Source organism: Aedes aegypti, chromosome 3, assembly GCF_002204515.2.
Source record: "Aedes aegypti strain LVP_AGWG chromosome 3, AaegL5.0 Primary Assembly, whole genome shotgun sequence".
In the NCBI taxonomy this organism is placed as follows: Eukaryota; Metazoa; Arthropoda; class Insecta; order Diptera; family Culicidae; genus Aedes; species Aedes aegypti.
The window spans coordinates 294362741-294377137 of NC_035109.1; the positions used below are offsets into that span (position 1 = coordinate 294362741).

General features: G+C 42.4%; 1 protein-coding gene across 4 annotated transcripts in view; it reads right to left on the bottom strand.

Annotated features, from left to right (window-relative positions):
* LOC5574298 (plexin domain-containing protein 2) overlaps positions 1-14397 on the bottom strand; it is a 127128-nt gene that overhangs the window by 35086 nt on the left and 77645 nt on the right. For 2 of the 4 annotated variants that reach the window (XM_001661288.2, XM_021851994.1), the window contains exons 2-3: positions 10072-10383; positions 9725-9990 (exon numbers count right to left, since the gene is read on the bottom strand). In XM_001661288.2, coding sequence (XP_001661338.2) covers positions 9725-9990; positions 10072-10383 — 578 coding nt within the window. Of the gene's footprint in view, positions 1-9724; positions 10384-14397 lie in introns of all 4 variants that reach the window. The other 2 variants (XM_021851993.1, XM_021851992.1) reach the window with 1 other exon arrangement.

Genomic DNA, 14397 nt, shown 5'->3' on the forward strand with positions numbered 1-14397 from the left:
TAAGCATTGTATCGGAGTTGAACTCATAAAGATGGGCCCGAAGAGGCTGGCCATTTGTCTGCACCGGCTGATGAGCACAATCTGAGAAACAGAACAGCTACCGGAGGAGTGGAAGGAAGGGGTAATATGCCCCATATACAAGAAAGGCGACAAGTTAGATTGTGAGAACTTTCGAGCGATCACCATTCTAAATGCGGCCTACAAGTATTAACCCAGATCATCATCCGTCGTCTGTCACTTGTAGTAAACGAGTCCGTGGGAAGTTATCAAGCCGGCTTCGTTGACGACCGATCGATAACGGACCACATCTTTACTGTACGGCAAATCCTCCAAAAATGTCGTGAATACCAAGTCCCAACGCATCACCTTTTCATCGATCGCGGCATACGATAGTATCGACCGCGTAGAGCTATGGAAAATCATGGACGAGAACAGTTTTTCCGGGAAGCTCACGAGACTGATAAGAGCGACGATGGAAGGTGTGCAAAATTGTGTGAAGGTTTCAGGCGACCATTCCAGTTCGTTTGGATCCCGCCTGGGACTACGGCAAGGTGATGGACTTTCGTGCCTGTTGTTCAATATTGCGCTAGAAGCTGTTATGCGGAGAGCCGGGCTTAACAGCCGGGGTACGATTTTTACGAGACCAGTCAATTTGTTTGCTTCGCAGATGATATGGACATTGTCGGCCGAACATATGAAAAGGTGGCAGACCTGTACACCTTGAAACGCGAGGTAGCGAAAGTTGGACTGGTGGTGATTGCGTCCAAGACAAAGTACATGCTAGCTGGTGGGGCCGAGCGCGACAAGGCTCGTCTAGGTAGCAGTGTTACGATAGACGGGGATACGTTCTAGGTGGTCGACGAGTTCGTCTACCTTGGATCCTTGCTGACGGCTGACAATAACATTAGCCGTGAAATACGGAGGCGCATCATCAGTGGAAGTCGGGCCTACTATGGCCAGAAGAAGCTGCGGTCAAAAAAGATTCACACCCGCACCAAATGTACCATGTACAAAACGCTCATAAGGCTGGTAGTCCTCTACGGGCATGAAACGTGGACGCTGCTCGAGGAGGACTTGCAAGCACTTGGAGTCTTCGAACGTCGGGTGCTTAAGACGATCTTTGGCGGTGTGCAGGAATACGGTGTGTGGCGGCGAAAGATGAACCACGAGCTTGCCCAACTCTACGGCGAACCGATACGATTTACAGGGCATGTTGCAAGAATGCCGAGCAGCAACCCTGCAAAGAAGGTGTTCGCGTCGGATCCGGTTGGTACAAGAAGGCGTGGAGCACAGCGAGCAAAAAAATCGTGAGTGCCCTTCAAAGAATATACAATTACGATTCTAATGACAGCTTTTTTTAAATTTTGGTCGATCCAAAGCTGAGGAAATTCGCTAAAATGTCACAACTTTAAGTAAAAATTTAGTATACAAAGTTCAAAGAATGTTTTTGGAAAAATACATACGAAGTAAGAATAACTCATTGCCTTTCGAATGCGGCTTAGAGAGTTTCAATTGGACGTGTAATCACAGAGATATGGACAGAACACTTTTGCATGTTTTTTAGGGGATGAACCCAAACTTATGCACGGGAGTGTAAATGCGCACATCGCCACACTGGTATCATCGATAGGGTTGGCCAAATTGAGTAATTGCCACACCAAATGCTGCGAAGAGTGCGAAATAAGATGATCCAGAACACAAAGTAGAATTATCCATATCTAGGAAATTTCCAACAACTTAGCCGACAACAGTATGTTCCAAACTAGCTTGATTGGCTCCATCCCATTACCCCGAACGCCACTACTCCGAATGGGTCACTACCCCGAAAGCCATTACCCCGATTGGGTCATTACCCCGAACGCCACTACCCCGAATGAGCCATTACCCCGAATAGTATGAGATACAGTACAGTATCTTGTTTTGCGTGTAAAAATGCGTCTCTAATGAAGGCTGGTAATTAATGGCACGTAAAATTCGTCGGTAAAATGTTCATAATATATTTTCCCTTCTTTTATATGCCAGCTATTCTTTCGAAATATCTTGATGGCAACTATATTCTTCTCATTCTTTCTGAGACAGTTCTGTTTATCAGCTCAGTGGGCATCTTCGCAATTCAAGGGTTCATTCACAAATTTCATTTCGCCAAATATTGCCATTTTTAACGCCTACCCACCCCCTCGTACTTTTTTTGTATGGAAATTCTACATATTGTGAATGGGCTGTAACATTTTGAGGACAACCACTCACAAACTTTTTTGCTCCCTTCAGCGTTACGAAATTTGTGAATGGGCTTTAATAAAATAAGCCTTTTATTGACTGAAAGGAATTCGAACCCATAACCCTCAATATGATGTTGCTTAACAGATGCGTAATCACCGGTATTTGGACTTGTTGGTGGTGTTCATATTTTGATTTTGCTTTTGAACAAATATTTTTCTTGCTTATGAATATAGGTTGTGTCATAGCATCACGTTGTTACAGTGATCATTCACGTCATAGCTGCAAACATTCCACCAGAAATTTGCCCTTCTTATTTAAATAGGCTGTTCTTTCACGATTTTGTTGGATAAGCTAGTGACTAATATTTCCATATAGAACAGCTTTTTATAAAGGAATATATCTTGAAGGCATTCACTAAAGTGATTCCTGCTATAATTCTAATCGGAAATTTTCCCTTTCTTTTATCTTCTTGTATTAAAACAGACAGGTCTCTTATGGATTTACTCACCACTTTTCTGCCATCATCATTTCTTCATTATCTTGTTTCAAAAAAAAAAAAAAATTTTTTGTGGTTATCTCACAGAAATTCAAATTAACGATCCCACAAATCAACAAAAGTTCTTACTGTAGCGTCAATCAGAGGCCGCCGATTTTTCTAACATGCACAAGTGCGATAGCGGAACGGTCGTCTATTAGGTTGGTTTTTAGAACAACATTTGCAGCGACTATCTCAGGGTGAACTTCCATTACCATCGTTTACGAAACAAAATCTCTAAGAAGATCTTAATCTTAATGCCCGAGACCTATAAAAATGAGTAAAGGAAGTGGCTAACGACGTCCAATAAGAGACTTTACTACATCCTAATTTTGTGCATATTATAGCTATCCTTCTCATAATAAATTCACCCTTCTTTTCAAAATAGGCTGTTCTTCAGAGCATTGCAATGTGGCTGTGCGAATCTTCCCAAAATTAGAGGACAAAACTTAGTGTGTAAAAATTGTTTGCTGAACAACAAGCTGCTTTTTTATAAGTTTTGACCCAAACTCGTGAAATACTCAAAAGGAATCGTACAATTATCTCCCCACTCTCTAACTAGAATATGTCTCAAAATGTTATCCATTCGGAGTAATGGCGTTCGGGGTAGTGACCCATTCGGGTTAGTGGCGTTCGGGGTAGTGTCATAGAATCAGCTTGATTATAATACATCTTGGATGCAGATGGATCCAGAGCAATTTTAGTATTGGCTGGTTACACCGGTCAAATATCCAAAGATATCTTCTTAACGATCACTGTTGTTATTTAATGAAGCAATTATAACCTACCGAAAATCTATATCTATTGTTAGTTTAAGAATAAATGTGTCAAGATTTGTTTTAACAAAATAAGCGAGTCACAAGTGACGGGACTGGTGTGCGGGTATATTTGCGTTTAAGGTGAAGATGAATCGAAGCCAAACCTCAAATTTTTAAGAGCACAAATCTGGAGAACCAGCCATCCGTTTGAGCTGGAAACTTAATCGATTGGTCACTAGTTGTGACCAATTGATTAAGTTTTCAGCCCAATCGGGAGTTCGGTTCTCCAGATTTGTGCTCCTGAAAATTTGAGGTTTGGCTTCTATTCATATTCACCTTAACGAGAGAAATACTCGGAAAACAAGTCCCATTTGGTAGAATCTAGGATTTGGACATAAAAAATCACTTTACCTATGTTTTAGTGATTATACATTTTTTTTATAATGCAATGATAAGTCAGTAGCGGCGTAACAAAACCTTTTGCATTTATGTTTAAATGCGTTTTTTCTCGACATGATGATTTTCTTAATGGGACTGTATTGCGAGTATGGGCAGTATAGCGATACTGCGAGCCGATGCCAGGGACTGAAAATACATCTGAGGGAGTGTGTATTTAATGAACATTCCTAAACTTCTTTATCAGAAGAAGTAAAGTCACCATTATCTAAGCGAATTTCGTACACTTGGAAATGCTTAGATTTTGCAACGATTTACTTCAACCTGACTTTACTCAAACAGGAAACATTTGTAGATTTTTGCAGCCAGATCACAAGCCATAGAGCAGTAGATCGAAAAGCCTTCAAGACGGTTCAATCGGATAAAAGTCGTTCAAGTTGGCTCACATTGCGAGTCAACTCGAACGACTTTTACCCGATTGAACGGCGTTTGTTTCAACTCCTTCATCATTGTTCTCCGAGTCTAGTCAGATGCACCATGGGGTCTCTCTTGTAGTATTCATAGACCGCAGAGGACATGCTTCTTCAAAAGTTTCCATAATTTAGGATGTTGTACTATCAAAATCATGGCGCGGTAAATGGCTGGGCATGGCGTAACATTGGTACCTCGCGTACCTGCAGGAATAAAATAGACCCCTTTGTGCGGTCCTTAGCCTCTTGCCCAGCAACTCCTATCCCTACCTCCTCGTGGTACTGGCCGGGGTACGAGTAACCTTGGGGAAGATCGGGTAACCAACCCCCGGTGGGAACTTTGGTCGTATGCTGACAGGGAAGAGGGGGGGTTTGCTTTTGCTTTTGCCTTTGCAAACCTGGAGCGTCTGTACTCCATGTTAGGAGCGGCTCACAACAGCGTCTGTTCCCCATGTCAGGGGCGGATGATCATCGTCCGAGTGCCAGAGAAGGACTCTAAGCTAAGCTGCGCCCTATGGCCCTCCAAACATTTAGGGGGAATGGTACTCCAGAAATCTAGGGGGTTGGTGTCAGGCCCTGCAAGCCAACCGTAAAAACACATCAGCACAGGAACGTCAACGAGAGAATACGGACCGGAACAATCACAGCGACGAAAATGGACTAGCGATTGGAAACTCGGTACGTGGAACTGCAAACCTCTCAACTTCATTGGAAGTACTCGCATACTCTCCGATGTACTGAAGACCCGTGGTTTCGACATCGTAGCGCTGCAGGAGGTGTGCTGGACAGGAGCATTGGTGCGAACGTTTAGAGGTAATCATACCATCTACCAGAGCTGCGGCAACACACGCGAGCTGGGAACAGCTTTCATAGTGATGGGTGATATGCAAAGGCGCGTGATCGGGTGGTGGCCGATCAATGAACGAATGTGCAAGTTAAGAATCAAAGGCCGATTCTTTAACTTCAGCATAATCAACGTGCATAGCCCACACTCCGGAAGCACTGATGATGACAAGGACGCATTTTACGCGCAGCTCGAACGCGAGTACGACCGCTGCCCAAGCCACGACGTCAAGATCATCATAGGAGATTTGAACGCTCAGGTTGACCAGGAGGAGGAGTTCAGACCGACGATTGGAAAGTTCAGCGCACCGTAGCACCTATTTCCAGCACAGCCTCCCGTATCGGTACACCTGGAGATCACCTCAGCAGACAGAATCGCAAATCGACCACGTTTTGATCGATGGACGGCACTTCTCCGACATAACCGACGTCAGAACCTATCGTGGCGCTAACATTGACTCCGACCACTACCTGGTGATGGTGAAACTGCGCCCAAAACTATCCGTCATCAAAGATGTACGGTAACGACGCCCGCCCCGGTACAATCTCGAGCGACTGAAACAACCGGATGTCGCAAATGCGTACGCGCAGCATCTTGAGGCAGCGTTGCCGGATGAGGGCGAGCTCGATAGGGCCCCTCTTGAGGACTGCTGGAGGACAGTCAAAGCAGCCATTAACGACGCTGCCGAAAGCATTGTCGGATATGTGGAACGGAGCTCAAGAAACGATTGGTTCGACGAGGAGTGCCAGGAGGTTTTAGAGGAGAAGAATGCAGCGCGGGCTGCAATGCTGCAGCATGGTACGCGGCAAAACGTGGAACGATACAGACTGAAGCGGAAACAGCAAACCCGCCTATTCCGGGACAAAAAGCGCCGCCTGGAAGAGGTGGAATGCCAAGAGATGGAGTTGCTGTACCGCGGAAGTTATATCAGAAGCTCAACACATCCCGCAAAGGCTTCGTGCCGCGAGCCGAGATGTGCCGGGATAAGGATGGGAGCATCTTGACGGACGGACGCGAGGTGATCGAAAGGTGGAAGCAGCACTACGATGAACACCTGAATGACGCAGAGAACACAGGCACAGAAGGTCAGGACAACGAAGGCGATGGCTACGTCAGCACAGCGGACAGCGGAGACCAACCAGCTCCCACGATGGGGGAAGCTAAGGATGCCATTCAACAGCTCAAGAACAACAAGGCCGCTGGCAAGGATGGTATCGGAGCCGAACTCATCAAGATGGGCCCTTGTCTGCATCGGCTGATAGTCAGAATCTGGGAAACGGAACAACTACCGGAGGAGTGGAAGCAAGGCGTTATATGCCCTATCTACAAAAAGGGCGACAAACTGGAGAGTGAAAATTATCGTGCAATCACCATCCTAAACGCCGCCTACAAAGTGCTATCCCAGATTCTCTTCCGTCGTCCATCACCTATAGCAAACGAGTTCGTGGGAAGTTATCAAGCAGGTTTTATCGACGGCCGCTCGACAACGGACCAGATCTTTTCCGTGCGGCAAATCCTCCAGAAATGCCGCGAGTACCAGGTCCCTACGCACCATTTGTTCATCGATTTCAAGGCGGCATACGATAGTATCGACCGCGTAGAGCTATGGAAAATCATGGACGAGAACAGCTTTCCCGGTAAGCTCACAAGATTGATCAGAGCAACGATGGACGGTGTGCAAAACTGCGTGAAGATCTCGGGCGAACACTCCAGTTCGTTCGAGTCTCGGCGGGGACTACGATAGGGCGATGGACTTTTGTGCCTGTTGTTCAATATTGCGCTTGAAGGTGTTATGCGGAGAGCCGGACTTAACAGTCGAGGCACAATTTTCACGAGATCCGGGCAATTTGTTTGCTTCGCGGACGACATGGATAATATTGGGAGAAAATTTGAAACGGTGGCAGATTTGTTCACCCGCCTGAAACGCGAAGCAACAAGAGTCGGGCTAATGGTGAATGCGTCGAAAACAAAGTACATGCTGGTTGGCGGAACTGAGCGCGACAGGACCCGCCTAGGAAGCAGTGTTACGATAGACGGGGATACCTTTGAGGTGGTGGACGAGTTCGTCTACCTCGGATCCTTGTTGACGGCTGACAACAATGTTAGTCGGGAAATACGGAGGCGCATCATCAGCGGAAGTCGTGCCTACTATGGGCTCCAGAAAAAACTGCGGTCAAGAAAGATTCACCCCCGCACCAAATGTACGATGTACAAAACGCTCATAAGACCGGTAGACCTCTATGGGCATGAGGCGTGGACTATGCTCGAGGAGGACTTGCAAGCTCTTGGGTTTTCGAACGCCGAGTGCTAAGGACGATCTTCGGCGGCGTGCAGGAGAACGGCGTGTGGCGGCGAAGGATGAACCACGAGCTTGCTCAACTCTACGGTGAACCCAGTATTGTGAAGGTAGCTAAAGCTGGAAGGATACGCTGGGCAGGGCATGTTGCAAGAATGCCGGACAATAACCCTGTAAAGATGGTGTTCGCTACGAATCCGGTCGGAACAAGAAGGCGTGGAGCGCAGCGAGCTAGGTGGATTGACCAGGTGCACCAGGACCTGGAGAGCGTGGGTCACAGTCGAGGATGGAGAGAAGCGGCCATGAACCGAGTGAATTGGCGAATTATTGTTGGCGAGGCTTTATCAAAATAATTGATGTAAAGCCAAATAAGTAAGTAAGTACTATCAAAACCATCATCAAAATCACTTGAATTTTCAATGGACGGAGAGTATCCATAGAATTTGGTCTCAACCAATCCAATATAGGTAGTTTACAGTTTGTTGACCTTAGATTCCCAAAACGCAAAGTTTACGAAGTTACATTCGAATATTCAAAAAAGATGTAGCCCTGATCAGATAATGATTCCTCATCTGATACATGCCAATTCGTCAACTCGAGGCTGATTTTTCTCGAGCAGAGCATTCCGTTGTGTCTAATATTTCTACTTAAGTATTCCATCAGATTGAAAATGACTGAAGGAATCGCTGAGGACTTTGTTCAAATAATTCCTCGAGAAATTTTTGGAGCGTTCCTACAAGTTTAAATCTCTAGAGGATTTCTTGTAGAAATTGTGATAATATTCTTGGAGAGATTCCTTTCTCCCTGGCCACGATCACAGGGTTTGACGGTGCCAAAGTAGAAGGTGCACCATAATAATACCCGTCTGTGAAACATATCACCTTCCCAATACTTTGGCACACCTCTAACGGTTCATGATTTATCATGAAACGGCTGCATTCAGGCAGAGGATCTGTTAATATGTTTTGGCATATTATCAGGTCCTCTTCGAACGGAGGGACCGCCAGGGCTCATTAGTTTCTTATAAACCAGTGCTGGTTGTTGATGGTTCAGTTCGTTTACAACGAGCTGTAGCATCCTTTGTACTAATCAGTAATGGTTGTTAAGTTTCGAAGCTAACGTGTGATCAATCGTTTTATAATGCAACATAAGAATGGGTGTTTGGTGGAACTGCGAGTAACACTTGTTGTTATTAAATTTAGTGATTGTGTTGGTGCTAATAGTGTGTTTATAATAAAATCTATGGTGATGAAAATTTGAAAATGAAATTCTAAGTGATTCTGATAGTTTTGTTAGAAATATAATAATAATGATGTATAATGATGTGAACTCTACTAATTTAATAAAGGCCATAATACATTTTGCAATCATTTCTCTGAATATAAACATTATTGCCTAGTTCTTCAAACATGCATGATAAAAGTGTTAATAATGACAGCGAGTGCAGAAAAATGAATCGAAGTGATTATGTTTTACTGTAACTTTGTTGATAGTGCTTAATTGTAGTTTGAATAGTAATGACTCTACAGCAACAAAAATAATGAAACATTTAAAATGAATATCTTTTAATTACTTAGTAATGGTAACAGATGGTAAATGCTAATAACAATGAATTTATATGAAAATGGTGTGATGTGAAAAGTGATATAATAGAAAGTATATCTGAAGTGTATTACGAAAGTTGATGAGTGATAATCGGTGATAAACGTGTCGAAAATAAAAGTGACGATAGTGAGTGATGAAATGAAATGGGGAATGAGGACCTTTTAATAAAACTATTTCGTTCTTCACTTTAACCACTCTAGTAGCATTTCAGGCCTTATCATAGTTTGATAGTAGTCTAAAGTACTAGACTGCAAAACTACTACGGTAAGGGCTGATTGCTGCTAGCGTACACAGTGACCATTTGAGCAACATTGCTTAGGAACGTCTGTGTGATGAACGCAATAGATGCTTATAAAAGCAAATGCTGGGAAGGAGCTTAGGGCAGATTAAGAGTGCCAGTACTACCCCTATCGCTACCGACAAAAAAAAAAAAAAAAAAAAAATATTCTTGGAGAGATTCCTTTCTATTCTAGTAACCTTAAAAGAAACCAAGTTTATTTCGAAATATATTGCGCTAGGTGTGGTGGCCACGGCCAATCCTGTGTCTTCCCGGCTAAAACCATGGATTTAGATTTAACAGAAATAGACACTTCAACCTACCGTAGCTCTCCGATGCGAATTTGATAGCAAGCTGCTGACGTTCATGTTGTCCAACCGCTTCCAGTACGCATCGCTGGCATTCTTGTCCGTTGTCCACACGCTGTTGTAGTACGTGTGATAGTCTTCCTGCGTTTTGGTGATGTTATAATTCTGTAGCGTAGCGTTCAGCTCTGATTCCGGTTGTTCCACCGTATCGATGTTGATGGCTGCACTCAATGGATCTACCGTAGTCGTGGTCATGGACACATTGCCATTGCCGATATCAGCTGCAGAAAAAAGTCGCGCTATAAGTTTACTTTTGCCATCGCCACTGGCAACTGATTCGATCGAAACGTTAGAACTGCTACCTGATTGGACCACGGTCGGAACGGTTGTCGGTTCCGCGCCCGGTTTGATCGACACGATGTTGTAGTCCTTCCGCTGCCCGGTACCATTGTACCCGAGCAGGTGATCCGTGTAAATGGTTCCATTGAGATTGGCCGCCAACTTCTTCCCGGTTAGATTCTCGTTCAGCAGTTTTTGCTTCGCTGCACTAGTTTTGTTCTCGTTGAGCGGAGCCTTTTGGCTGACCGTTTGCGAAGTGTCCACCGGAGGCGTTTCGGCTGCAGATGTTTTCGGGGGATCCGACTGTCGCCTCACGCGGACAGCTGTGGTAGAATCTGAAAAAAAATAAAGCACAAGCAGACAGAAATTGTCAATAAAGCGAGAAAATGTTTATTTTTTTCTTATATAAAAATGTACAACAGATAAGACATGCTATGTGTTTGGGTGAACCCCCAATCGCTAAGCCAGTTAGAGCAAATGGCCTGCATAGCGTGAAATTACAGTAAACAACTATCCCACGCTATGCCCAGAGGGAATTATTATGCAAGTTTCATTTACCTCAGATTTTCTTTTACATGAAGTTGTTCGTGATTATAAGAAACAAGCTTCAAGCGTCTTGAAGCGAGGAAGCACATTTTTTTACATAAGAGTGATAACAAAACGGAATAATTCCCACATAAACCAAAAGCTCTTTATTTGAAACTCTCAAGTAGTTGTCACGATAATAGGGGTCCCAATAAATTAGTCAGATGAAGTTGAGTAGGGGAAAAGCACCAATTTTCTACTTAGCACTAATTTTCGATCCATTCATTCGATTTTATATGAAAATCCGAAAATTGGCACATAATTCTTGTGTGTCGAAAATTAGTGCTTTTCCCCTATCTAGGGCTCATGCTAGATAAAAAATTAACTTTTGAAAATCACATTGCACGCAACACATCATCACAAGCTAAATGTTTCGAGTATATAAAATGTATCCATATACCATGCCCACACAGTTACGGATCACCCACAGTGACGGATCACTTTGGCGTTCACCATCGGATAACTCGCTCAAAACATTAACGTTGACGTAAAACATATTTTTCCCATGTTATACTATTTGTCTTCTACCATTTGTAATGTTAAGCACAACATTCAACCGCTAAATAACGGTTTATTTGACAAATGTTTAGTTGGTAGCACACAGCTATCATTATATGGTCGTTTCCTGTAAGAAGTGCCGTCAGCATTCATAAGCTCCCACAGGTGGTAAAATTCAAATGTTGTAGCATGTTTTATGCTCATTCGCTTCGATTTAGTATGAATTCATCTTTGGAAAACATTTTACTTGAATTTTTATTCTAAATACCGAATATTAGCACTTCTAACTAGTGATCCATAATATGGACCAGGAAATGATTGTTTACCACGGTTATGGATCACTTCCAAAGAATGTAGATTTCTGCTATTTTATGCATTGAATTCGACATTTTCAGACAATAGCACTAAGGATAAAACTAATAAAACATCAAGGTTTGTAAATTTCATTTTTTAGCAGACAAAAATGGGTGGAAAACTTGGTGTGGAGCGCAAACAGTTCATGTCTCAGTTACTACAATGCAGTATCACCATAAAAAGGGCATTTTACCCTTGTTTCCAGCTCTAAAGCCCTCAGTACACTCTTTGCCAAGTGTGCAAATTTTTCCACACGCATAAACTAACACTTCAATATCCACTTGACACTTCAGATGTTTTGTCATTGTTGAGACCGATGTTTGCATGTGGTTTATGCGTGCGGAAATATTTGCACACTTGACAAACAGTGTACTGAGGGCTTAACACTGCTATTTTTGGCAGTAATATATGACACATTGTTAACATTCGCCATACCATGCAATACAGATGCATTGAGTTGAAAATCTCTTGATTTTGCGCACTGATCCGTAATATAATATGAAAATTGATCCACAATATGGTTTTCAGGAACCGATACATTTTTTAATTTTTATGCAATCCTATGTAAATATTACACTCAAAACAGTTTACAAACCGATGTTCCAATTTGAAACGATTCGATTCGTGCTTTTAAATTACAATTTTACGTTTTCCATGTCGTTTTATTGATTTTTTTAGGTTGGACTCCACACTATTTGATCCATAACTGTGGGGTCATGGTATAAGCAGAAAATCAAAACGGAGTCTTAAGAACAGGCTTCTGATTTTCAACCAAGCTTAGTCCTTACGATTATGAGCAATTTCTGTGAAAGTAAATCTGAGGTACACGTAAGTTGCATAATACTCCCCTTTGGACATAGCGTGTGTCCTACTCCTCTGAGAGAAATGTGACGCCGGCGCCAGACAGGTCAAGCGGTCAATCATCCGGCACCTTTGCGGGACCGGCGTCGTTAATCTCCCTGATAGCTGGTAGTTGTGTTTGCGATTGCGACTTGTGGTCAGAATTTGTCTATCACGGATCGGATCGTTACACGCTTCGCCGCCTGTTGTCGCACATGTCACGCATTTACTTATAAATAAACCGGTTTCAGAAGGCGGTTGGTTCATTATCGCACAAATGATCGCAACAATATCGCGAGGAACTGCCCATTTCTGCATGCCTACTTTTGCTGTAGAGGCCAGTGAAAGGGGTGAATGTTGGCGGCTTAAGTACGGTGCTGGTGGATTAAGTGTAATAATTAGAGTCGTACAATAATATTATAAATCGCACGGCTAAGTGGAATTCTCAAAAGTGTGTTATCGTGATTGAAAGTATGGCACCGTGAAACAGACTATTTATCTAGTAACATAGATCGGTTCAGCCCTACTCCTGTTTAGTTCAAAACAACATATTGAGTTAAATAATTTCTAAAGTTGAAATGGTGCTTTGAAATTCTTTTGTTTAATCAAGCTTTTAGCGATACTTTATTCCATTTTTGTTCAAATTAATCAGTTAAGATACGCTTTTATGCTAATAATGTCGAAACAACTGCGAATTAAGGATTTTAGGCCAAAAGCTATATGTAATAACTAGTAGTTAGTCGACATTATTGAACTGAAGTTGCTCATTTACGCCTGACAAACTTTCAGGAAAAGTTTGTTTTTGGTATTGGTATCAGGCAACGCCGAACTACGAAGGATCAAGTCCTAGCTAGGCTGACCAGACGGTACAAAATTATCCCCGATCATGTACGTACATACCAGTTATACACTGATCTACGGTTGTCAAATCCCCAAATGCAAGCTTCCCAAATACAAGGTGATGAATGAACCGGTCATCTGATACGCTTCCTCGTAAATTTGATTTGCGTTCTGTAGAATTTCACCGTCCTGGGTGTCGAGAATGACCAAATATCTCCTTCTTTTGATTGCTTATCCTTTTTTCTAGTTTGCCACCATGTCACTGAAGACTATTCTAGTATACAGTAATTTCTCGATTATATCATGGATCCAAATTTTTTTTGGCGTGATATACCGAAGCGTGATAAAACGAAAATGTATTATTCTGCTATATAATGTTCATCAAAATTTGAGATTTATGTTATAGAAATAGAGCGAATGAAATGAAAAGCACGTATGGAGACAAGTCAAATAAATATATGATAATTGTTTGGGATTATTTTTCAATGTAAAATGTAAAAATTTCATTCAATTACAGGGGCGTGACAAAAGTGAACAGAAAACCGTGCTGAAATCGAGAATGATATAATGAAGCGATATTAAAACGAATAGTGATAAAATCGAGAAACTACTGTATTTGTGAACTGCATCAGTTTCCAGGGAAAAGGGTCATTCGGGGAGCTGGCGTTCGGGGAAAAGTACCAAAGTAGCAATCTTGTGGAAAATATGTCGAAAAGTTTAAAGTTTAAGAGCAAACAAACAAAACAAAAATGATTGAAATTTGTTCGAAAAACCAATAACTTTTACGAGCTCAAGGATTTATTATCACAAAATTACTCAAGTTAATCTAAAAAATAGTTTATACCTTCGGGAAACTTTCACGTGGTCTACTAATTTGTTTTACGGGACTTTAATCCTAACGTCATTCATCCCTCACTTTCAAGAGCTTTCTCATTTACTACAGGGTGTGCCATCTTTTATGTCCGTATGCAAACATTGAATAACTTTGACATTTATCAACTGATGGATTTGGTTAGACATATTTTGGAAACTTCAATTCAGTACAATTTTTAACCGAAATGCGCCAAAAAAGTGACGCTTTATATTGAAAATAGTATTTTAGTTGTGCTAACTCATTGTACATATCCATGGAAATATCATGGTCAACCGGCTCCATTTGCGGACTTAATAAGCAAAAATGGCACACTTCAGCAACAGCAAATCTATTCGAGATGCATGACACGCCATTGGGC